Raw genomic sequence first — 25406 nt, 5'->3', positions numbered from 1 at the left:
AGAGTCATTGCTAGCGGGAACCAAGGTTGTGCTCTCCAATATGGAGTCACCAAAGTCACCTCGCCCGATTGGCGTAGTACTTGGGTCAGGACTCGCAGAATCATGGAGAATGGGGGAAAGGCATATAGAAGGCCCTTTAACCAAGGTTGAAGAAACTCATCTGTCCCCGCTGCAAGAGGATCCGGCCTCCAACTGTAGAAAGTCGGTATTTGATTGTTGAGCCAGGAGGTAAACAAGTCTATCTGACAACACCCCAATAGATGCTGAAGAGCTCAGAAAATCTGCGGATTGAGCTTCCAGTTGCTGAAGTCCTGAAGGAATAAAAAATTTGAATCTGCTGTCGTACTGATACGAACCGGGATATATTCCGCTATCAACGTAATTTGGTGATGCAGACAATAATGTCAAAAATCCTTTGCGATCTCCACCAATAGATGAAATCTGGTCACTCCGAGGCAATTTATATACCCGACTGCTGACACATTGTCCATCCGAAGGAAAATACAACAATGTGTTCTTCGTGGAGAGAGTGATCTGATCGCAAACGCTTCTACCAGGAGTTCTAGACAACTGATGTGGTAATTCAGTTCTCCCGGGGACCAACGACCTCCCGTCTCCATCGATCCACAACGAGCTCCCCAGCCCTATCGGTTGGCATCTGACTCTATCACTACGTCTGGGGCTGAGGAAAAATATTGCCCTGCCATTCTATGCATCCATGTGGGAGAGCCACCAAGAGATCTCGGTCTTGGCTTCTTCTGAAATCAAGATCAGCTCTCAGTATTGCAGCCCCTTCTGAAGATGCAAAATCTTCAGCCTCTGAAGAGCTCTGTGATGTAGAGGCCCCGGAAATATGGCCTGAATTGAGGATGCAAGAAGACCCACTAACCGTGCTAACATCCTCAATGTTATAGTCAGAGAGACAAGGGCGCTCCTCAACTCTTTCTTGATCACTATTCGCTTGGCCAGAGGAAGCAATAACAGGGCTTTGACTGAGTCTGTTTGAGAACCTAAGGACTCGATATGTTGTGATGGCACTATGTTGGATTTTTCGGCATTGATGATACACCCAAGATCTTGTAATAATTGCAGCGTCCAATTGAGATGACAAATGACCATGTCTCTCTCTTGCGCCATAATTGGGATGTTGTTGAGGTAAACAATAAGTCTTACACCTCTTTCCCTCAAATACTGGCCCACCGGACGCAGAATTGTGGTGAAACACCAAGGCGCTGAGGACAAGCCGAAAGGCAACTTGGTGAACTTGAACCATCGGAGGCCCCATTGGAATTGAAAAAATCGTCTGTGAGGTCTGAACAATGGCACAGAAAGGTAGGCGTCTTTGAAGTCCAACTGAACCAACCAATTGCTGTTTTTTCATAAATCTCTTAGGAGATGTATACCCTCCATCTTGAAATGACGGTATACAATCCAAGAATTGAACTGTTTGAGGTTCAACACAAGACAAGACCCACCCCCTTTCTCTTGCACCAAATATATTGTGCTCACGAACCCGTGAGGATAAGGCGAAGTCTCTACCACAGCTCCTTTCTGCAGGAGTGCAGAAATCTCTTTGTCTATGAAATAACGATCTTCAAGGGAAAAAAGAAGGGGAGAGGGCCCTTCTGAACTGGCAGAGTATAAAACTCTAGTTGGAAACCTTGAACACTCTGTAACACCCACAGATCTTGTGTGATCCTCTAACATGCCGCAAGAAAATGCTGAATCCTGACCCCAAAATTACTTCTCAAAGGGACTAATTCTTACCTGTGGTATTGGCATCTTGATTGGAACTGACTCCGCAGAACCCCCTCGAAGCACGGCCACGACCTCTGTAGCGGTTGGAGCAGAAATTTGAGGAACCGTAGTTACCTCCTCTACCTTCCTGATGTGGAATTTTTGAGGCCTTGAAACCTCGGCCTGGTGCTCGACCCCTGAAGCGTCCAGCCCGGGCAAAAAGAGTATTGTTAAAAACTTTCTTTATAGATGATTGAGCCTTGTCCAGTGCGGTGAATGTTGCCACATATTTGCCTAGGTCTTTGACGAACTTATCGCCAAATAGCATACCATTAGCTAGGGATCCAGCCTCAGTTGCCAAATCAGCTAACTTAGGGTCAAAGCACATGAGGAACGAGTGATGACGTTCAGTGGACATGGTGTAGTTCGCGTTGCCTAAAAGACAAATTGCGCATTGAGCCCATTTCAATACGACCTCCGGATCCATGGGCGTGTTGTTTTCTTTAGCCTGGATTGCTAAGTCGAGAATTTTCTGTTAACGGTCCCGATACGTCTAAGAGTTTATCTTGAAGCAGCGGCAGGCACAGTCTAACCCTTTCTTTGGATCTTTGGCGAATTTTTTAAGGAACGTCGCCATGCTGGGGTCTAGTCCCGGAGTATCTGCCACTTTGCCAGGCAAGTATGGCCGGGGACATTCGGAGCGAAGGGTGTTGTGGACTTCTTTTTCGAAACTCTTGCACATTCTGTCCTGCACATAATGGGTCACCTCGGCACTAGGAACCCACTCCATGGAGCGGGGATGGATAATGCCTTCAGGATTGAAAAGGAGCTTATGACCACTTGGAGTCGATATTTCCGAAGAAACATGATGATCTTTGCATTTTTTCTTGACTGAATAAGAATCTTTTTGAGAGTCCTCTGACTCGGAATTAGAAGAGGAACGTTCTTGTGTCTCCACCTGAGGCTGAGAGGGCAAGGAAAAAGGACTTGTAGATACACGAGGGTTAAACCGTCTGTATTCATGATCACGCAGCACTGAAGCTGCCATTTGCGCCATAATATTGGCAGGTGATGTTCCCCCAAGCGCTGCATTGGAAGGCCGGATACCTCCATAGATTCATGTGGCTGCAAACAAGTCTGTTGACTGTTTTCACCCCAAAATTCCCTCCTGCCAAATCTGGTCACAGATTGAGTAAAAACCTCTAAGGCCTTGATCAAGGCCCAATTCACGGAGTTCTGCACATGGTGACCAAGTGCCTCCACTAGTCTCTCCTCCATTTCATGTTCCATGGGCACCTCTTGTAAATCTTGATACTGTTCCTCCTCATCGGCGTAATACACCATTATGGCAGCTAGGAGGTATGGAAGAGTTCAATAGGGGGGGGGGGAACCCTGTGGCAGGTATGAAAGATGTTGATAATTAAGGCAATGTTGTAATTGCCTTGCCAGCTCGAATATATTGAGGAAGGAGCACCTGCACACTGACAAAATTTTGTAATAATTCCCCTTGGGCACAGCCCTATAACGTTTATTTCAGCCCCGTCGGCCGCTCTCTGAGGCCAATCCGGTTGAGCTGGTTCACACGCATGCGACGAGCCAATCGGAAACGAAGGAATTTCCAAATCGGCTCACCACACATGTGCGACCAGCGCAGTAGAAAGTACACAAAGGGCCAGATGTAGCAAAATCCGTTTTTTGCGACTTGCAAATTGCGAGTCTGAGCGACTCGCAATTTGCAAGTCGCAAAAACGGATGCAGAATGGTGTCTCAGTCACCTTCTGCGACTCGCTATGGGGTCGCAAAGACCCACCTCATCAATATTCATGAGGTGGGTCACATGTTGCGACCCCATAGCGAGTCCCTGCACTCACAGGGAAGGTGGCCTGCTGTAGTCAGCAGACCTCCATGTCTGTGACTGCTTTTTAAATAAAGCAGTTTTTTATTCATTTTGCAGCCCATTTTCCTTAAAGGAAAACGAGTTGCAAAATGAAAAAAATACCGAAACCATTCGGTTTAATTTTTTTAAGCAGGCAGTGTTGTCGACATTCACAAAGGGGAAGGGGTCCTATGGGGTCCCCTTACCTTTTGCCATTGAGTTACCACCAGTGTGACACTGGTGGTAACTGCGGGTTGCTTTGCGACCGCATTCGCGGTCACAAAGCAACTCTGAATTGCGATGCGAGTCACAAATAGGAAGGGAACACCCCTTCCTATTTGCGAGTCGCATTCCCAAATGTACCGACTTCGCAATTTGGGAATGAGCATCGCGTGAGGCCGTTTGCATGGCGCAAACTGCAATTTTCGCAGTTTGCGACACGCAAACGGCTTGCTACATCTGGCCCAAAGTCCTCTGATGTTGTGAATGCGGAGAAACTCTGCCGGCCTCGCTCCCACTCCCCGCTGGCCGAGCGTCAGGGATCAGAAGATCACTAGAGAGGACGCGCTGTAGCGCAATTAAAAAGCAATGCACACGTGTCACAAGAGCATAAAAGAGTAATTAGAAAACACGAAGCACTTATCTTGCAGCAGCAAAGAAAGAGGACGGACGTTGTGGCTGAGACTTTATATATCGTTAGGAGAAGGGCCATGATTGGTCGGCATTAGGTTATCTTGGGACTTGTAGTTTAAAGTTTTCTGTGTTTTTACTGGCTGTGTTTTTGTCAGTAAAGGAAACAGAAAGCATAATCTGAAGCCTTGGTGCTGACATAGAATCCTACACAAAACCCTAGTAGCTGGTGTGGAAAAAATTGAGGACATAAAGGGGCCTCTATATCTTCCAGAGATATCCTGCATCATTGCAGACTGCACCATTCAATTTGTGTCCACCACCTGGCTATTTGGGAGGCCCCTTAGAGAATTATGTCCTGAGAAGCTTGGGCACAGTCTCTCCGTCCATACAGCTTCAGGCAACAAACGTGACTATGAAGTGTGCCCTGGTGGACTCTTCTGTTGCATCAAAGAAATGTGCCCGAGCGGAACTGTGCTGCTACAACAAAGAAACGGTGTTTGAGGGAGAGGGCGTCTCAGTTAAGACTGCGTCCAGGGCAGGCAGTGCCACTGTGACTTGTCTCTTTGAACGTATGTCCAGAAATTGTTTTTTGAACAGCTGGCTGCCCAAGTCGTGTCTGTTACCTGTGGACACAAATGAAGACACCGGGTGTCAGCCTCCGCTGCTACCTGCTGTGATTTGGCCCGCCCGTAATTAGAATCTCTAGCCAGCATATCTCCTCCCGGAAGAGCGAGAGAGCAGGACGTGTGCTGTGGGTTCTAGACAAGCCCTGAGGAGTCCAGTGTGGTGAAAGTTGTATCAAGGGGATTGTTTCTACTGAGTGCACTATTTAAACAAAACGGGTAATCTGCACCTGAGCCTTGAATCTCGCCCTAGCAAACTCCAACCCCAAAGAGAGTGAGGGAACTCTGCCCGAGCGCCCAGAGAGAGGGACTTTCGAGAGCGGTGAAAGGAGGCCTAGGTTCCAAGGCGCTTGTAGCGCGAGCACCAGTATAATATTTGTGCCTGCTGGCTGTCCTCTGAAGTGCTACTTTTTACGTGTTTATTTAACTGCTTTTCTTAATCGAACCACTGGGTGGGACAGTTATTGCGCGGGTAGCTGATTATTACGTTTTAAGCTGCCACACTCCTACAGTACCTCTGATTTGAAGGAGTTGTATTTGGCCTATAGTGGGACATACATACAATTCAAACGGCCCCAAGCCCCCACGGCTGAGTCACATTAACCCCTGCTTGCCCCGTGGCACACTGAAAAGCTCTGACACCCAGCCGTTACCATCCCAGAAACAAGGTGGAGAGGGATATACCCCCATCGACTGAATGATCACCACCAACAAATTATCTGTGAAGATGACGGCACGAGATCTCACCACCCATTCCCATTTTTGCAGGTACTTACTTAGCCATCTTTCAGAACCTCCGTGACTAGGTAACACTCTATCTCCTGCTGAAGGATCATTTCTTATTTTATGGAGGAGGGGGTCAAAGGTACTCCCCCCCCACCCCCCCCCAAAAAGTAGTAACATCCTCTTGTGAAGCGCTGTTGGGGGGCGGGGGGGTAGTCTCTCTTCTGTTAGACGTTTATTTCACTTCACATTTTTTACGTGTACCCCCTCGTCCCCGGAATGCTAGAGGCAACCTCAAGAGCATCCAGAAAAAGAGAGAGACACCCCCCTCTACGAACGTTTACCTCTCCCCACCTCTTCTGCTTGGCAGCCCTCCCAGGGATGGCCTTGGGAGAGTGGGCTGAGCTCCCTCCGCTAATCCCGCCTCTTCCACATCTCATTTCTCCCAAAAAAAAAAAAATCCCAGAGAAAGAAAGAGAGCGAGAGAGAGAAAGTGCCACCTCTTCGGTGCTGCGCTGACTTGGAGCTGGACCATGGGGGGCCGGGGGCGCCACGCGTTGCTACTCCTGCTGCTGCCCCTGATGGTCCCTGCCTTGGAGGTCATGGACGACCTCGCCTATGACCTGGACGACGAGGATGTCGAGGACCCCATCGATTACAAGGACCCCTGCAAAGCCGGTGAGTCCGCTTTCAAGCAGTCTTCCTCCTCGACCTCATCTACCCTACGCTCGACCCCTCCCCTGAGACTTCCACTGTTCAAAACTCAAAGATAAAGTTTCTGTAAGGCGAGGAAGAAAAGCAAAGCCTCTCACCATGTGTTTGTAGTTATATATTGATTTGTGTGTGTGTGTTGGCGGGGGGGGGGGGGTCTGTCTTCCCATTCGCCCCCCCGGTAGTGACTGTTAATTTGCAAGAGGATCATAGCGGGGGGTGGGGTCCCACACTCCTGAGGTGCCTGGTTGGCAGAATTGCAGCGGAGGTGGTGTAATTAGGGTGAAAGAGCCGGTGGGGTTTCTGAAGGGGTGGGAGGCGAGTTGTGGAAAAGTTAACAGTGAAGGGGATGTCTCAAAGCAGATTGTTTGTAAACAAGGGTGCTTTTTCACACGCCGTCTCAATTAATGCATTGGGGGAGGACGGCACGGGTGGTGGAGTGGAGCGGGTGTCTGTAAAGATGAATCACAGAAAAGAAAATGCACCCTCACCAACTCCCTTTCATTTACGAAGTTTATAATGAAACCTAAGATTTCCAAAATATATAGCCCGGTCTTAGCCGCACGGGTCTGATGCTAAATAACGTTTGGGAGGAATTGACATTACTAACTTCTGAGAACCGGTGGCTCATCGCCTGCCCGCATTTCTGACGTAAAGAGATCGGATCTTCTAGCCCCCTCCTCCAAACCATCGTTCACTGTGAAATTAAAAATCCAGATGTGCATCTCTCCTGGGTCTCTTTTCCAAAGTGGGCGATGATGACGTTAGCAAGACTGGCCAGTGGCGTCTAGCGTTGACGTCATCACCCTCCGCAACAGCAGTATCTCTGACACATCGCCACCAGGAATGTTCCGTTTCTGACCACTAAGACCTTTCAAGGACCGTCCCAGAGTTAGCTAGATTGAAGGCAGCTTTCTACCCATGGCTGCCCACTGTAATATTAGCACTGGCTGAAAAAGTTCGTTATGGTACTGGCCAGTGCTTTAAATTGACTTATAAAAGTGCAGATTCTCACTCTTTAGAGCATCTCTTTGCTACTCAGAAGTGCCGGTAGTCTCCCATCAAATGTATTGCAACAGTGATGAGAATAGTAAATACTCTCGCTTCCCTATAAAAGAAGTGCAGGTACTCGATACAGGTCAGTACCTTCCCATTTAAAGCCCTGTTATCAGCAAAAAAAAAAAAACACTGAGTGTTGTGGATGTGTCAGCACCAGCCCAGGATAGTCAAAAGAGAAATTACTAACCACAGCATTGGCAACACCTATCCACGCTGTTACCAGGCCATGTCCACACACAGTTAAGGCAACCGATGCAAGTGGTGAACATAGAGAAGGGTACACCTCTTCAAATCTTGAGGACCACTACAAATATCACTTACAAACCACCAGAGGCCTTGGATTGACGAGGGACCCTCTTGAGAGATGAGACGGGGGCAGAACTCTCCATGAAGTGCAGGTGCTAGAACCTCGACTAGACAGGCTGATATCTATAACAGCCTTTGTGTCACCTGGCTGTTCAACTGAACCCCTTAACAGCTGTGTTCTCAGTGCCTGGATACCCTTGCTGGTGATTAGCTGTGCTAAAAAAAAATCCTGTTTTATTGATCCAGAGAATGTGGTAAGTTTCTATAACATGGACTGATTAACATTTTAATTGTCCTCACCCAAACGGGAACGTAAACAAGTAAACCCCATGGAGGAATAGTTAATTTCTGGGACCCATGGGAAATACGTAGACTCCAAAGTTGTAATAATGCAGAATCTTTTTTTCACAGTAAAACAAAGCGATTCTGGAAAACGAGTCAGAGCAGTAGTCAATATAAGTTCAGCGAAGTTGATTATTTTAATTAAAGCAGTGAAGTTCTGGAGACCTCACTGACATAACTGGTAAAACAGTTAATTTAAAGTCTTTGATTTCTCCATGGCTTAGTTCCAAAATGCTGAAGATTATTTGGGCAGAAGTGCCACAAAATTATAACCCTTCTGCTCTTCTTGGTTGGTTATGTTAAATTTGTCAGTTTACTCATCTTCAGAAAGAACTCCAAGGCCTGGGCATTTTTTTTCCTTTCAGGGCATGGTACATCCCAGACGGCTAATGTGAAGGAATTCAAACTAAACTGCACCCTTGTGCAGAAACTGTTCTTTCCATCATGTGGTACCATGGTCACTTTCCTTTGTCCTCCAGATTGTACTGTTTCCATTAGACACGCGCATAGGCTTAAGATGCAGTTAATGTGATTCCAGAGCAGGTTGCACGAAGTACTGCTCATAATTGAGGTTATGTGAGGTAGCGGCTCTGATGTCAAATCAGAACGAAGAACTCTCTCTGCTAGGTCCAGTATGTGGCAAACAGATCAGCCACTGCCAAGAGCTAAAGCACACAAGAGCCTGCCAGTGTCTCACCCACTTCTGCCATGGATGTCGGACCCTATCTGTTATTTGTAAAATAACTGCATCACCAACTTGTGAACACAGAGTAGGTAAAGCCCAGTCCCGCCAGTGTAAATATATGTAGAACACAGACTGGTAAGCCGCTATGTGCAACAACCTAGTTGTGCCACCTATTTACAGTGTTGACAGGGTCTCCCTCCCTTAATGTTACGTCTGTCAGGCACTGCCTTTCAGTGTGTTGATAACTGAATCATAAACTTTGGGCCTGAGAATAGAGAAAGTCTAGTCCTAAGTGCATGCAAGTGTGCAGAGCACATTCGGTTTGGGACAGCAGCCAGGTCGTGCTCCACTCGTCATTCACTCCACCATTAATGCTGGCAGGTGAGAGAATGTCCCAGAATCCAGAAACAAAGAGTGAGCTGTTGGCAGAAGTGCCTGTGAGATGGCAAGCTGAATCTGGTCCTTATGTCTACATATTCAGCATGATCTGTCTCAGTGCGGTGGCCCACTCACAATTTGCTTCAGCTCACACAGCCAAAGAAAAAACATAGAATGTAGCCCCAGTCTCATGCACATTATGAATATCTAATATAAAAACATGTCAAGGTACACTGACTTCGAGATTCTCCCTGTTCCTCTCCTAGCTTGGGGGGGAATGGAGGCAGACACAACCTGCACGTTCTGTGGCTAGCGCACCTGTCTGGCCCCTCCCCCAAAAGCACATCCAGATGGGCCGCAAACGGTGAGGGAGCACTGCAAGGCATGCTTTGGAGTTGGCTGCAATGGTGACGACTGAGACAGGTGGCGTGGTGGCAGCTAACAGGGCGATTCTGGCTCCTTCTGTCTGCGGGAGAGGGCGCAGGTCAGAAGTGCAGGGAGCCCCCCTCTTCAAGCTACGGATGAAGGGAGGAGATGTGACAAGACGTAAACTCCAGGACCACAGGGGTGAGGGTGGGCTGGACTCATCCCCCGGGTAGATTGCGGCTTGAGGAAGCAAGCGGACCTTATTCAACAGCACACTGCACTAAGTGGAGCACTGCAACTTTGCTGTAAATGCAGTATGAAAAAAGAGGGCAGGGTGGAATCCGATGCCTGATGCTGCATGAGTCAGTGAAGCAGCCCTGTGGTTACAGTTTTGCTGTCAATCACCAGCTAAGGGTCCAGCGCTAAAAAGGCAGTCGCTCGCCTGTCTCCCTCTGTCAAATGAGGACTTTATAGCTGCAATATATAAGCCCTTTACAATTAACAGTCTAAGTACTGGTAGAATTGGCACCTCAATACTCCGAGCTAGTCAGGAGAATCAACTTGCTGCAGTATGCGAACAGTTCAACGAAAATGGCAAATTCTACTGCTGCAGCATTTAGCCAATCTATCCCAGTTCAGAAATTGAAGCACAAAGGAGCCCAAGTCAAAGCTGCCATTGATTGGGTGAGCCACAACAAAGGATGGAAATCAACGTAAGAAAGCTCCTCAAGGCAAAAAAGGTTGGGACTCCTATCAATCAAATAGGGAGAGAAAAAGGGTCTGAAATTGAGAGTGAGGGGGATTCTTCAGATCTCCAGCTCATGGACTCCCCATCAAGCCGAGAGGGATCAGTTAATAACTATGTGCTGGGAAATGGAATTATCGCAAACATAATGGAAGCTGCTTCAAGCTCAACTGGTCCTAAGCAATACCCTCTGTTCTCCAAACAAGTGAATGGTATTACGCAGACGGATGCTGCAGTAGTGCCTCAAGCAATTGATGACTGGTTCTTTTCCCTCAACAGGCATTCCTCATGGTAGCCGCACCTCAGGCAATCAACTCTAATGATGAAGTAATTCAAACAGTATCAAAGCGTGAGGCTACAACCAAAAGCCATATTTTGCAGCAGGTGCTGGGAGACATTGAGGGTGGTTCTGAGTTGTCTATTAAAAGTATGCTTGAAATCATTCTAACTGAGATTAGAAAACAGCAAAGACACAGGAGACTGCAGCTCTTCATGAGTGTCTGGCAACGATTGAGGAGGGCATGGCCCTGGTCCCGGGAAGACTGAAGGGGGCAGAAGGCAGAATCTCAGATCTAGAGGATAAGGTTGTGTCCATGCAGCAAGAAGATACCAGGTGGAAAAGAATAGACGTCTTTTCGAAGAAAAGTTGCAAGACCTAGGAATTACAATAGGCAATCAAATCTTCGAATTATAGGTGTACTGGAGGGGGGCGAGGGTCAGCAGACCACCTAAATGGGTGAATGTTGTGTTGAAGAAGGCAATGCTGGAGTTGGCAGATGATTTGACTATTGCTAGGGCTCACAGGGGGACAGCTCAGCACCCTACTAACGGCAAATGCCCTCGAACAATTTTGGTAAACTTCGCAGACTATCAAGCCAAAGATTGCATCCTGTCTAAAGCCATAGAAAAAAGAACTTTTTCAACCTCAGAGGTGCCTCAGTTTAAAAAAATGTTCAGATATGTCCGCAATCACGGTACGGAGAGACTTTGTCAGTATGATTGACTCTTTTAAAGCCAGAGGAGCTCAGGTATTTATATTCCAACAGGCTAGGCTTACAGTCTTCGGAATGGTCAATTTAATCTCTTTTCTGACATTGGGAAGGCCAGGAGCTTCTCCAGAATTTATCTAATTGAGCTCCTAATTTAACTATGTGTGTGTATATGTGTGTGTATGTATATATATATATATATATATATATATATATATATATTAATAATAATTGGGCATTTCTCCCATCTTGGGACAGTAGATGTGTATAATAACTCATGATGATTGTTCTTCCTGAAGTAGTGGCATTGGGTAAAGGTGATAAATGTTTGGAATGAAGGGTATGGAGTTAAGAAATGTTGAGAGTGTGAGTACCTAAGTCTTGCTGAAATGTCTGGGTGTGCTTTCTGGGGGCGGGGGATTCCAGAGGACTCCCGAGCCATGAGTGTGATCGGGTGCAGTGTCATGGCACCCAGGGAGTTTTGGGATGAGAGGTAGGATACATGGACAATTTTCTCACCAGGTGGTCCACAGGGTAGGTTCTTAGCGGTGGGGTGGTGATTGGAAGGAGGTGGGGGGGTAGGCTTAGGTTTTTTTGCAGTGACAAAATAAATGCAAGAGTTCCCAACCGATTTCTTGCTGTTGGATGTTGGTTAAGGCAATTGGAAATGTCACAATTAATGCAGGAAGGACTAGTGGAGGTATGCTTTTAGTTTTGTCTAATGAAGCTAAAATATCTAAGCACTTTAAAATCAGGGTGATGCAATAAAGATGCATCAATGAGGTGGCATGTGCAGGGTCCGCATAGGGTGCTGTAATTCTGTGAAAGCACTGGATCTGTTGTCTTATTTAACTATGCATTTGAAGTTCTGATAGATTTAGAATTGCTTTTCCTTCTTTGGGGAAAAAATTCTGTGGCTATTGATGACTGCATATTACTTCAAGTGCAGTGCACTTTCTCACCTAAAGTGAGGTGGGGGCCCATCCAGATACTAAAATATGCGATTAGGCACTTTGTTTATGGGGCTAATTGTTTGTAACATGTAGGAATAAGTTTATATTTATTTTGGCAATGCACTTTAGTCCTTGGTAGGATAGGTATTTTATTATTCTTAGTATGTTTTCCCACTATCTTTAGTATTAGGATGTGCATCCCTAAGCATGTTGCACGTTTGTATCCAAGGACACTTTGGAGTTGTTATGAAAGCAATCCAGCACTTTGTGTGGATTAATGCAATGGGGTGGTGAAGCAACCAAAGCAATGTACATTCGCACACTGCACTTTTTGTTCTCAGTATCGTAAGCTGACTATTGTTAAAATAGTTTTCTTCCCTCTTGGAAGACCTGAATGTACTTGGATGAAGGTACATAAAGAAGGTTTCCTAATTGTTTCGTTTAACGCCAATGGCCTAGATAATGAATGCAAAAGCTCTGACAAATGAGGACTGTGTTAAAGGGCACACATCAGATATTGTGGTCATGCAAGGAGACACACTTTTGTGAGAAAAGGGGACAAATATAAAATGTTTAAGCAATGGGCAGTTCATCAGTGTATTTAGAGTGTGAGTGCCGCCCATGGGTGGGTGGCAAAATACATAAACAGATATTTCCAGTTTCAAGTTACTTTTTCCGAAACGGATAAGGATGGCAGGCGGGCTCTCATTAGCGGTTTACTTAAAATCTAGATCACCTATGGCTACACTTTATGCCCCAATTTCAGATGACCCAGCCCCAGTGGTCGAGCTCTACCAGCTGTTGGTAACTATCTCTGGCCGTGACTATAGGGGGAGGTAGATCTTTATTTCCTTTTAATCCCAGAGCTAGATTCTACATCAGAATAAACCACAGATGGCTAGTTATGTCAGACTGTATGAAAAGTTTGAGTCTGGTGGATCTATGGTGAGAAAAATATTCAGACAGGTGGGAATACTCCTGCTTTTCCAGGAGACACAATTTAGCCGCAAGATTAGATTGTTTTCCTTTCTTAGCATGAGCTGAAACTAAGTAGTTACGTACACGTCCCAAATAGTTTTTCAGATCATTCTTTGATCAAGATGGAAGTCTCAGGGTTAAGATAAAAAGGCCCAGAGGCAAATGGTCTGTTAATAAAGTAAACCGGGAAGATGAAGGATGGTGTAAGGAGCTAAAAAGTGAGATTATAAACTACTTTAAGGTGAATGTTAAAACGGCCAGGATGGAAAATATCTGGGATGCATATACGGTAACTATTTGCGGCTGCATAACTTCTAGAGAAAACGTTTATTAGAATGCAAGATGGGGCTAGAATCACAGTTTCATCAGGCAAGCTTGGAATACCTTCAAAATTTTGACAGGCGCAAGCGCACATGCAAGATTACTATTATGAGCTAGGGTATATCACTAATGCCACCTATCTTCAAAAGATTTATGAGGAAAGTGAACATGCAGGCAAATTCTTAGCCTGGCAGATTTGAGAATGCCAGGCACATAACCGGTTTACATCTCTCTTCAATGCAGAAACTAAAACTCATATTGAAAGATCCTGTTCAGAATCAGTAAAGATTCCTTCAACATTATGAAGCGATTTATAGTGTTCAACAGTAGGTTGATATTTTTGAACTCCAGTGCTTTTTGAACCTGCTTCCCATTCCAAAGCTGCGATCAAGTCAAACTCAAGCTTTAGAAGCTAAAATCTCTCTTGAGGAAATCGAGGAGTCTGTGGAATCCTTGGCTAATGGGAAGGCCTGTGGTGAAGATGGCCTATCAGCTGGGTTTTATAAGAAATTTGCACAGATTTTAAATCCAGAGCTTTTAAAACCTGTTAACTATATTATCAAAGGAGGTGAGGTTCCGGCATCATTTCAGACTGCAATAGGCGTCAGCTTCTTGAAAAAGGATAAGAATAAAGAACATGCATAGACCTTTTAAATGTCAAGTATAAGATAACTGCAAAACTGTTTGCCAAAAGTATGAGTAGATTTCTAGGCTCTATTATTCATCTGGATCAGTGCAGCTTTGTCTCCGGTATACAGTTATTCTCCAATGCAAATTTACCAAATGAAGCCCTTAACAAAAAAGAGTCCCCGCTCAAGTTCTGTGTTTTTGGATGCAAAAAAGGCATTTGGTCTATTGTGATGGGAAAGCCTCTTCGTTATTGTTAGGGAATTTGGATTCCCTACGAGATTTATTCAGATCATATCTAGACTGTATAAAAGGGCAATAGCACAAATAATTACTAACTCTCGCAATATTGGTTTCTGTAAGGTTACTAGGGGAACGAGGCCAGGATGTCCCTTGTCACCCGTACCTTTTGCCCTTTTTATACAGCCTATTAGCTATAGCGGTGCGGACAGATATGAAGAGCACCACCAATAATTGGCATGACTAACATCAAATCATATGCTGACGATATAGCTCTATTTTTAAAACCAGATATAGAGAATCAAAAGAGGGTTTTTAAAATATTTCAAGAGTATCAAGCACTGGGCGGGTATAAGATCAATAAGCTGAAAATGGAAATCTTATTATGTAATTGTACACTCAATACTCTACTTGTAGAACTTCACCCCTTAGTTAATCAGAGGCCTAAAAAATATCTAGGAGTATATGTCACAGAGAATATAAATTATCTCTATGTACTGAATTACTCCCATATGATTAGCAAGGTCAAGGCACTCTTTGCAAAACTGATTAACCTACCTCATTCGATTGTTTAAAAAAATAAAAATAAAAAAAATCGGCCTCCAGGGCCATAAAAGTACAAACAGAAAAATAAATATAAATGTGACAATCCAGTTTAGGCAATAAAACATAAATGATTGCTAGGAGCATGAATATATAGCCTGCAACTAAATTGCACACCATGTAATTGGGTACATCTGTGGAAAGTGCAATTAATGACATTACTTAAAATCATTATAAAAATACAGTACATAAATAATCAACATACAACAATTAAACTAAACCAGGGACTTCATGCTTTTTGTAATGAGAGAACTTTTCTCCTAAGAATCCACATGGTGCCAAGAAACTTGGCGACAGAATTAACTAGGTCTAGTCTAGTATTCATCCTAAGAATGTGAAGAGCAATTGTGTGGATACGGACACCTAAGAATCTGCATGCTGGAGCTAGCCACGTCATATGGGGAGATACATAAGCTGGGCATACAAAGAAAATGTGGGAACGACTCTCATTATGAAAATTACAAGCTGGACATGCAGTTGATTTCCCCCCCCCCGCTTCACCATCTGGAAATAAACAGTGTTAGCGGTAAAACACCCACTGGAAACTGACAAAAATGTTTCCTGTCCTTGGTTACCAAGACCTGGTCCCAAAACACCTTGTATCTGCTCTCACATGTAAAATCAATATAAGTCACAAGATAACTTGGAACAGGCTGAACTTCGTAATTCATTAGTGGCAACAGCCGTCCAATAATGCTGTTTCAAATCATTCTTAGATGGAAAAAGAGAAACCTCTGGGTGATCCCACAGCTCAGTCACCCCAAGAGAATACAACATGTCTTTATTGCTCCTGAGCCAGGGAACTTTACCAACGCAGTTGGCTTTTAGCACATCCTGGAGGGCTCCTACGTAATTAGCTAACTCAGGAGTGGTCCATAGCCAACTCCAGAACAAGAGTGGACACAGTCTTGTTTTGCGGGCCAACCCTTGATACCCAAGTCCATGAAAAGTGGATACAGCAGGGTACTCTGTGGGAGAGAAACTAAGTCCCTCACACATTTGTTTTCGACTCTGGATAACTCCTTGAAATTAGAGAACACTCACAATTGGGCACCATAAAGGGCAGATCTCGAGGCCTCCTTAGCCTTGTAAATTTGGAGGGCCAGTTGAATTGTTTTTGATGTGAGAGGAGGAGTGTCCCTTAACTAAAGCACCCGAGATCCGTTTTAGTGTAACGGCCGGCTTGGTAATGCGTTGTTTCCATGTCATACTTCCCAAGGTCATCACTCCTAGATAATTAAAGAATTCACCAGCTCAAGAGGAATTCCTCCCAAGGCAATGTTCCCTTGAAATGATTTGTGAGGGTTGAACGTCATTATTTAGTTTTGGGTGTGCTGATCTCCAGGCCAGGAGCAAAACAAAACTTGTCAAAGCTAATTAGAAATTTCTGCAGTCCGCTTATTGTCTTGGAGATCAACATATTATCATCTGCAAATAAAGTGGGATGGGTTGCTTTTGATTCAAATGTAAATTTTACCCTCGTGAAACTTTTTGTTTGCTGCTATTCCATGTGCCCTCCAGATTAAGTTCTTCAAGGAATTGGTAGGAATATTTTCTGCCTTTATCTGGGCCAGTAAAACGCCTATATCGTGATAAATACATTGTACAGGTTAGTGAAAGAAGGGGGCCTTGCTTTGCCTGATCTTAGAGAATATTATTTTGCTAATTTTGCACATGGTTCATATGTTTTTTAAGACCCCAGGATTGAATTGGATGGATAATTTTTTCTTAACCTAATTTCTCACAAGTATGAGATCAATGATATTTTTGCACCTTATCGCATCACCTAAAAAGTTTAGATATAAGATTTTTCAGTGGCTTCTAAACGTGAAGAACAACTGTCTACACATTATGATATTCCTGTCATCAATGGGGCTACTGACCTGGCAGATAGTTACACAGGGGATCGACCCCTATTACATAAGAATGCCGTTTGTTAGAGAGGAGAGCCATGGGTATTCCAGTATTTTGGATTTTCTTAACCCCGATACTTCGAAGTAGAAGCAATCAATAAGGCATTTAAAAAAAAAGTTTGGATCTGGTGGAAGGTTTGATTGAAACCAAAATCTGAAGATCTATTAGTTGCTGAGTCTCTATTTTTGGACAAAAGAAGGCCAATGAGGCATATCCGAAGGCCTGGGATAAGTTGCAGTCTAAGGAAGGTCCCCAGATTACAGTAGAGACCTGGAATAAGATAAATGTGTTTAGCTTCTCTTTAATAAAAGGAGCAAATTTCCGTCAAATGCAATTTTATGCAAAATGGCTAATTTATAGAACCCCAATACTGTTTTAGCCCAAAACTAACCCCCAGCTACCAGAAGGGTGTTTTAGGTTCTGCGTGGGTAGTGTAATTGGACCCATATTATTTGGGACTGTTCCAAAATAAATAATTTTTTGGCAGAGATCCAGGAGTATTGTTTTTGCATTTTAGGGATAGAACAGTCAGTAGAGTCCTAGACAGTGGATTTTGCTACTCTCCTGATGTTGATATTGTGCCCTTGCAGAAAAACGATTGCTTTTTATACCATTAATATCTAGGTCCATAATTCCCCAAAATTGGCGTTCAGAAGTGATCCCGACATACCAACAATGGTGGTCTAAAATGTTAAAAATTAAGGAGTTAGAACATTGATATGCGTTAAGATCGATATAACAAATTTGAGAGACTATGGGGGGTAGTTGGATGGATAGATAGGGTGATAGAGCTAGGCCCTCCCATGTTTTTGGATGCAAAATTGAACAACATTAATGAAACGAGGGGAGATTCTGGAAAATGTGCATTTTAAGATTATTTATTATCAGGTATGTGGAATTCCTGTCGCCCAACGCCTGGGACATATTGTTTGAGGTCAAGGGCTACATGTTTTCATGTTTATTTTGTCCTTAGGACAAGTAGGCCCAACCCCCTGCAGCACAAACCTTTGGCTGCCAGTCTATGGAGAAATGAACTATCTGCAGTTGAAGTAATGTGTCCCTATGTTGATGCTGTTCAAACTTGTATTTATGGTTCATTAATGAAAATACTTCATTATTAGGGTGCACACTGTAAATAAAGGTTTTATGGTCACACTGCACTACTGATAGTAGTTCCAGTTAAAAAAAAAAAAAAAGTACACACGTTTGAAAAGTTTAACAATATGAGGCTTAGTATAATGCTACCAGAATGCTTTCTGATGAGATGCAAATGTTTGCTGAAGCTTGTAAGCAAGAGTTCAGGAAGAAGAACTTTGCTACTATAAAATTTTAGGTGCTATTTCTGTGAAGCGTCATTTAGTAAAATGTGTTGATGCATGCTAGTAATTCTAAAAAATATTCCTAATGAAAAATCAGTGAAACCATTTTCAATGAGATTATGGAAAGCATGAAAATAAACAAGCACTGGCAAAGCCAACCGGTCCAACATTTTTGTGAGTCTTTTGGTTTCGTCAATGCATGTCTTGTTTTGACATGGCTTTTGAAACCCTTTATTGTTGTGGGAGCTACCAGGCCCCCACCATTGTAACAAACATTGTTGAAAGGCAAAAACAAATGTTTGTCTCAAAAAGCACACATTACCACCAGTGGCCTAACAACGGCCCCACAGCCCCCCTCCAGAGGGCCCACTCAGCACAGCACCTGTGCTGAGAGTCTGGGGGGGAAGTAGGTGAATGAGGGGGTCCCCCTCCATGTTCTTTGCAGGGGAACCACCTCCAGTTTCGTTACGCCACAGACTGCCACAGTGGTTCCTGGCACTGAACAAAACTTTGTGTGCCAATATGCTCCTTGTGGAAGAGCAGAATGCGATCACTCACGCTAAACCCAGCCCATAGAGAAATAGAAGTTTAATAAAAATAAAATGTCTTTAACGCCAGACCTAATTAGGGCCCCAATTCTTAAAGAAAGTCAAAAATGTGCACCCATGGTATATGTCTTTGAATTAGTGCCTTACTTGAAGTCACAAGAACTTACAGAAGTAGAGCAGGAAATCCTACTCCTACAAAATATTTGTGAACTGTATTTTAGCACGAGCAAATGTGCATGTGCAGATTTGCTCATGTGACAATCTGTTGAGCGTTTACAAGTTCACTTTCCCTCTAACCACTTTTTTCCCAATCCTGGAAGAACTTCTACTTCTGCCATTGTCAGGAGTAAATTTCCAACCTTTCTCCTTATGGGAAAAATTAAAGAAGAGCTGGTGAAAATCCTTAAAACGTGACAGTTAGTAGGTTTGCAGACTCAATGGCATTCCAGCAATGGAACTATTGCTTATTGCTTCCTCCAACCCCAGCATGTAGATCTGCGGAAAGGTGGCAAAATAAAGAAATTGCTATAGTGGGGATTGAGGCTGCAGGTATTCAAGCCCCTCTATAGTAGTAGCCCTGGCATAATCAGGGGGGCTATTATCAGAGCTCTTACAAAATTAGTTTGCTGCCATAATTTGTTGCCACACAACATGGCACCTAAGGGACAAGTAGATGATTACAGGACAAGTAGATTTAAGAAGCAACCTGTCCCATGGACAAGTAAATATTTTATTAAATTCCACACCCCTGTATTATATATGTAAGTTATGGAATTTGAACATCACCTTTAATTTAGATGAACTGGTTTTCTGAATATATTATTTGACGGTTATGTGAACTCTTCCAATAAAAATATTTCTTTAAAATAAAAAAAATAGATTTTCCCTTTTCTTCTCCCCAGATGCAAAGGTGGCAGATCTGCTTAGATCCGGGTATAAACATTTGGTTTTACGTACTCTTGCCTCACAATAACATTTTGATTCTGGGACAGAGGATTGTCTGTAGCCTCCATTGCTTAGTTCTTGAAAACCATTGTCTAGTGGAGACCAGTTGGGCGGGTTACCTCATTATTTCCAGCCACGTTGTTGGTGTCTGATACATTTGGCTGTTGACTTTCACACAACAGATTTATTGGCGGTACTACGTGAGGATCTGCATTGTTTCCAAACACGCAATTGATCTTTATAGTCCTGAAGCCATAGACAAAGTTCCGTAGTATGAACTTTCCACACCAGCAAAAGTCTCTTATTCCATTTGTTTAGGGTCCAGCCAAATGGCAATCTCACCAGTCTTGCCCTTCAGGAGTTTCAGCAAGAAGGCAAGTCAGGCAGAAAATGGTAACATCCTCAAGATACGACAATAAGATCCCTTCCACTACAGTAATGGATGTCCCAGGCATTGGAAAGGTATTGTGGAGTTGCGCACAGTAGGTGTCAAGCAAGTGAATATGTTAGAGACCAGGTGGCAGTTTAAGACCGGCCATTGGCATTAGGCGTTTGCCAGCAACCACAACACAATAATGGTCAAGGATTGTGAAAAAAACGGTTATTGGGGATTCAGGAGTTACTGGGTACAATTGTAACAACCAGTGTCATTAACCACTAGTTTCCTGGGGCCACAACACTGTTGACCTCAAACTGAATGACCAAGTATTTTACTAACTCTAGCTATTGGGAGCAGGTCGTCCACAGATTACCGAAGAATGTCATGTGTTGTTGAACACTTAGAAAACAGTATACCCTTGAAAAGCAGTTAAGAATTGACTGTCGAGCCAGTGCTTTACTTTTTGAAAATTACTAATTAGACTGCATATAACATTATCATAGACAAAGAAAACTAGAAGCCCCTAACACAAACCAAGTCAGAGTTCCTACACCAAAAAACATTAGAGGTAAGCACTACAAAACAAATAACATGAGGGCCTACATCCAATGTTATCCCGTGAAAGAAGTGTGCAAAGACAGCTAAGTGGCTCAGTGACAGAACAGAGCAAACTAATAATCCTTTTAAAAGAATCACATAACCGAAGCAATAGTTCAAAATCACAGCCGTGCAAAGATGCACTTTTTACAGAACAGGCACTTACAAGATTAGACATCGCACATAATTACGGTTCCTATCTTTGATTTGCAGTGCTTTTTAGTTTCAGTTACTGCTGGAGGAATTTTAATGGTTCTGATGCACCTGCTATAAAACCTTGAAGAGCTCTTGGGGAAGCCTGCAGACCCAGAGTAAAAGGATGAAGCGCCCATTCAATACCTAGCAAATAAAGCATTCTCTTATGACGGTATGGTGAATGCTTCTAGCTCTGATGCCCTGGGTGAGAAGCAGAGTAAACTGGAGCCCGATTAAGTAGTCCTGTAGCCACCGGTCTAGTCATAGAGGGTAATAGATGGTACCAAGTGTTGAGCAGCCAATATCTTAAAACCTGCAGGGTTGTGGTCAAGAAATTCCAGTGTTGAGGTACGCACAGGGTTGGGGGCACCCACCAATCGGCACAGGAACAGCAAGGCCAAAGCAGGAGATAATGGTAATATTGTTGTAGTGGCCAGGGCTTCAAATGACCACTTTTTCAAACATTTTAGGCGAAATCAAAATTCCAGTGGTATTGGAATCAAGGCATTCTCCTCTAACTACGTCACTTGGTCCCTGGGCTGGCGGCGGAGTCCAGACCACTGGAGCCAACAGGCATTGTGTTCTTTTTGCTCTTTTCTCTAAAAGCAAAGTCACAAGTGGCAGTTGAGAATTTGGGGGCACCCAAAACTGTCCCTCTGGCTTCTTTGATTGAGATGACCCATAACTAAAAAACATAAATGCCCCTTTCCCATAGGAGTGTACTCGAGCTTTGGGCAGGGACATATTTTCTTCTCTTTTGCCTCTATGGTGCTCCTTGAAAAGGATGCCTTTCATCTAAGGGACTCTTGTTTTGATGTAAGGCTTGGCAGCAGATCTTTAGGCTGAGCAACTGCTCTTACAAGCAGCTTTTTGTCCCAAAGAAATGTTCAGGTTTTTGTGCCAACAAGTTTTGTCCATGCATTTGGTTCCCAGGGCTATTGCCATAGCTCTTTAACCCTGAGTGCCGCAGGTTTTGTAACCCTTTCCCCCAATCCCACAGGAGTAGTCAAGGCTTTGTGCACCCCATGAACGTCCATGCGTGAAGGCCTCCTGAGATAACCAGGGGTGTTTGAAGCTTTGTTCTTTCTCCCTGGGACAGCCAGGCTTTATAACCGTCCAGGTTTTATAACCCCCCATTCAGATATCCAGTTATTGAGACCCCTTTGAGATAGCCAAGATTATTTTAGGGGAAGCCCAAGCTATGAGGCTCACAATAATTTCCAGGCCGCTGTGCTCATGAAATGTAAACACTCTGGGGCACCGCAGGGATGTGCATGCTGAGAAGGACCAGAATAGATTGAACAGGTGTAGAAGCGTTTGATCAGGCTGTATGCAGGAGGCATATTTTACCTCTGTACTGGCCACTTGTAACGTATAGTGCTATCCACTAGTGATTAAGTATGTTCCTCTATATATATCTGGGCAGCGAGAGAGGACTGCATATGAGCCCGTGCACTGCAGAGTTTTATCTGGGGTGACTATGAGGTGAAGAAATGTTTGTGGAGAAGATATCTGCTGGGGTAAAAAAGAAAAAGAGCCGTGTTTCTAAATTTCTAGTGCATAAAATGCCTCTGTTTATGTGGGTCAGATCTAGGGCAACATGAAAGGAAATCCAGACGTTTTCAGTTTTGGGGAGTGGGACGGATTCTTGTCTGGAGAAGCCGACTTTTGTAACAAAACATCTGTTTTTCAACGCAATTTTATTTGGTTTGCACACCTGCGTGCAGGGGGCAGCCAGAAAACTAAGTGTAGCAAGCCCGCTGATAGCGCATCTCATTCATGCTGCCCACCCCCACCACTCAGTCCTGCAAGTAACTGAGGTCTCTGCAGAAGCATCTAAACCCAGCAAGAGCACAGCTGCACGGGACTCCTTGAAACTAGCGAACAAGGAAGGGTCTTCCCTGCATCGTCATGCATGCTAAAGCAACTTTATAAAATGTAACAAGTTGAGGAGGAGATCACTGGAGTAAAGGAACCCCCTGGTTTGGACTCCAAGTAAGATGTCAAAAATTGGCAGTCTGGAGATTATAGCAAGGTAAGGGCCACCCTGGGGTGACATCAGTGGCTGTTGTGCCTCGCTGAGGAACTGCGTGTAATGACTAACGTCTAAAACTAGGACAGAGCTGTCCCACCTTGTGCTTATTTTTTTTTCTTTGTCCTGTTTAATTCTTCACCTTGAGGTCTCTGAACTCTAGAGAACTCCACGAGGTCAACAATGAGGTGCTCCCAGCAGTGCCCTAGCGTGTAATTTTGTAGGGGCCACCAGAAATGCTACCCTTACGTATCTTAAGGGGTACCCGACTGGTGGCCATCTATTGTATATTTAGGGAGATCAGCCTGTTGCCTGTAGTCTTGTTTAAGAGCTGATCTCTCTCCCTTTTAAAGATCCATGCATTGTCCTCTAATAAAACCTTGTCCCTATACTTGAGCAAGTAGTGAGAGACCCATGATACATGGATGAGATCCCTGCTCGAACGACGGACACCTGCATTATTGTAGTTCTCCATTAGAACCCCTGTGTAGCTATGGCTCTTTCACTTCTGCACCACTGCCATAACTCCTTTGCCCTTAAATTAAGTTGTTACACTGTTCTTTGGCTTATGACCAATCCAGTTTCTTCTAGTGTGGCTGTGTGGGTGCCTGTAAAAATGCTCCTTGCCCTGCATTCCAGAGCACTTTTTTGAGATTGAAACAGTGATCTTTTTCCATTCAGAGCTGGACTATTATCCACCTCTAAAAGGTACTGGATCCCTCCTGCCAGGACTATGAATGAAAAATTACCCTAAAGCTATGCATCAACCCCGTGAGTGTCCTATGGACATGAGCCTCCATGGTGCCTCTCTATCTCCTGCTGGGGCCAAGCTGGATCAAGGTACCATGCTAGCCCCTGGCCTATCTGCAACTGCACCCCTCAGCAAAAAGAGGCCAAATGTCCAGGCCAGCATCAGCCCTCAAGAGACCACTGAGTGTGTGACAAACCTGACCAGCCAAGCCATTGTGGAGGGCTAACCAGTTACAATGATAAGTGCAGATGAGCAGCCCAACTAGTGACGCTACAGGGTTAACATACTCTGCAAACAGCAACAATGATGCACCAAAAACCTTTGGTTGGGCAAGAGCCTGAGAAGTGAGGGCTCTGCACGCTTCCTCTATCAAAGGTGACATTCTTGAGACTTCCCCTCCCACACTACACCTGCTCCACTTAGGCTGGTGTTGAGCTAGGATCCAAGAACCGAGATAGGGAAGATAGAAATGGCGGGGAATTGCAATAATACTTACGGATTCCCTAAAATGTTGTCGAACCCCTACAGCTGACGGACTGCAAAAGTTTTACATTCGTCATTTCATTAGCCCACACACTTACTTTTTCTGGAGCACTTATTTAGCAGTCTCTCTGGTCTATTTCTCCAGTCTTTCCCAGACTTGATTGGCTGCTTAGTGGTAAACAAACCCTATTTTAAGGTGTTAGGTGATCTGAATATGCATCTAGAAGACTCCACCAAGGCCCAAGCTGGAGGGATCATACATAACCTTTCTGCAATTCAGTTAATTCAGATGGTACATTGCCCGACCCATTAAAAGGGTAATTTGCTTGACCACATTTTTACTAATCATCCTTGCTTATAAGTACAGGATTCAGCACCTGTTACTCAGTCAGACCATTTTTTGGTTCCATCCTCATTGACCACTTCTTGCCATTCCCCTTCCCTTAAACTTTTCACCTGGAGGGACCGCAGCTGGTCTAAGATGAATGAAGAGGAATGGACTTCTGTCCTCAGTTCAGCCAGACCAGACCAGAGCTGAGCTCTGATCCCTAAGATGCTCACCCCAAGATATTTCAATGGATCATTCCTATTTCTCCCGAAACCAAGAAATCCAAAGATAAATCTGACCTCGTGTATACCCCCCACCTATTGACTCTTAAAAAAAACATTGTAAAATAGAAGATGTGGAGAGGTGGACAAAATGAAAATATAGCAAAGGGGTGATGCACTACCACTCTGAAATCCACTCTACTCAAGCCTCTTATTCTGAAACGAGAATCTTTGGCGCAGCTAACTCCCACACAAAATGTTTGGAATCACAGTCTCTATTAGAGCCCTCCTCAATTGGCCCCCCTACTGATCTATCTAATGTTAAATGCAACAATTTACCTGCCATTTCAAGAAACCGGAGGAGATCTAGAGCAGGAACCCTCCGGCAGTAAGGAGGAAGACTGTGAACTTGGACTTATGGAATTACAGAGCATCTCCCATGAGAATTTTTCTCGTCTTGTTAGAAAAATCAAATCAGGCTCTCCACTTGATCCAGCACCCCCTCACAGTCTCCTAAAAGCAGCTGACATCCTTCTCCTAGTCTTTTCAGAAAATGGCGAACCTCTTTTGAGAAGGGAAGTGTACCCGTAGCATGCAAACATTCAATGGTGAAAGATATATATTTTTTAAAAATCCATGCTGCCCTGAACTTTCAACCTATCTTTTTACTCCTGGGACTGAGTAAGGTTCTGGAAAAATATGCTAACTCACACTTCTTGAACTTCATAGAAGCTAACAATATCCTGTATTCCATCCAGACAGGGTTCCGGCCCAATCATAGCATCAAAACCGCCCTCTT

General features: G+C 44.2%; 2 protein-coding genes across 3 annotated transcripts in view; one reads left to right on the top strand and one right to left on the bottom strand.

Annotated features, from left to right (window-relative positions):
• LOC138265860 (collagen alpha-4(VI) chain-like) overlaps positions 1 to 7033 on the bottom strand; it is a 946529-nt gene extending 939496 nt beyond the window's left edge. The window contains exon 1 of the mRNA XM_069213964.1: positions 6914 to 7033. The gene's annotated coding sequence lies outside the window, so the exon portion shown is untranslated. The remainder of the gene's footprint in view (positions 1 to 6913) is intronic.
• The window catches only part of BMP1 (bone morphogenetic protein 1), a 405539-nt gene continuing 386176 nt past the window's right edge, over positions 6044 to 25406 (top strand). Inside the window, exon 1 of one of the 2 annotated variants that reach the window (XM_069213962.1) lies at positions 6044 to 6270. In XM_069213962.1, the coding sequence (XP_069070063.1) occupies positions 6126 to 6270 (145 nt within the window). In that variant the 5' untranslated portion in view covers positions 6044 to 6125. The remainder of the gene's footprint in view (positions 6271 to 25406) is intronic. The other variant, XM_069213963.1, reaches the window with a different exon arrangement.

The sequence above is a fragment of the Pleurodeles waltl genome, chromosome 11 (assembly GCF_031143425.1).
Source record: "Pleurodeles waltl isolate 20211129_DDA chromosome 11, aPleWal1.hap1.20221129, whole genome shotgun sequence".
NCBI lineage: Eukaryota > Metazoa > Chordata > Amphibia > Caudata > Salamandridae > Pleurodeles > Pleurodeles waltl.
This window is presented reverse-complemented; position numbering and strand designations above follow the sequence as displayed.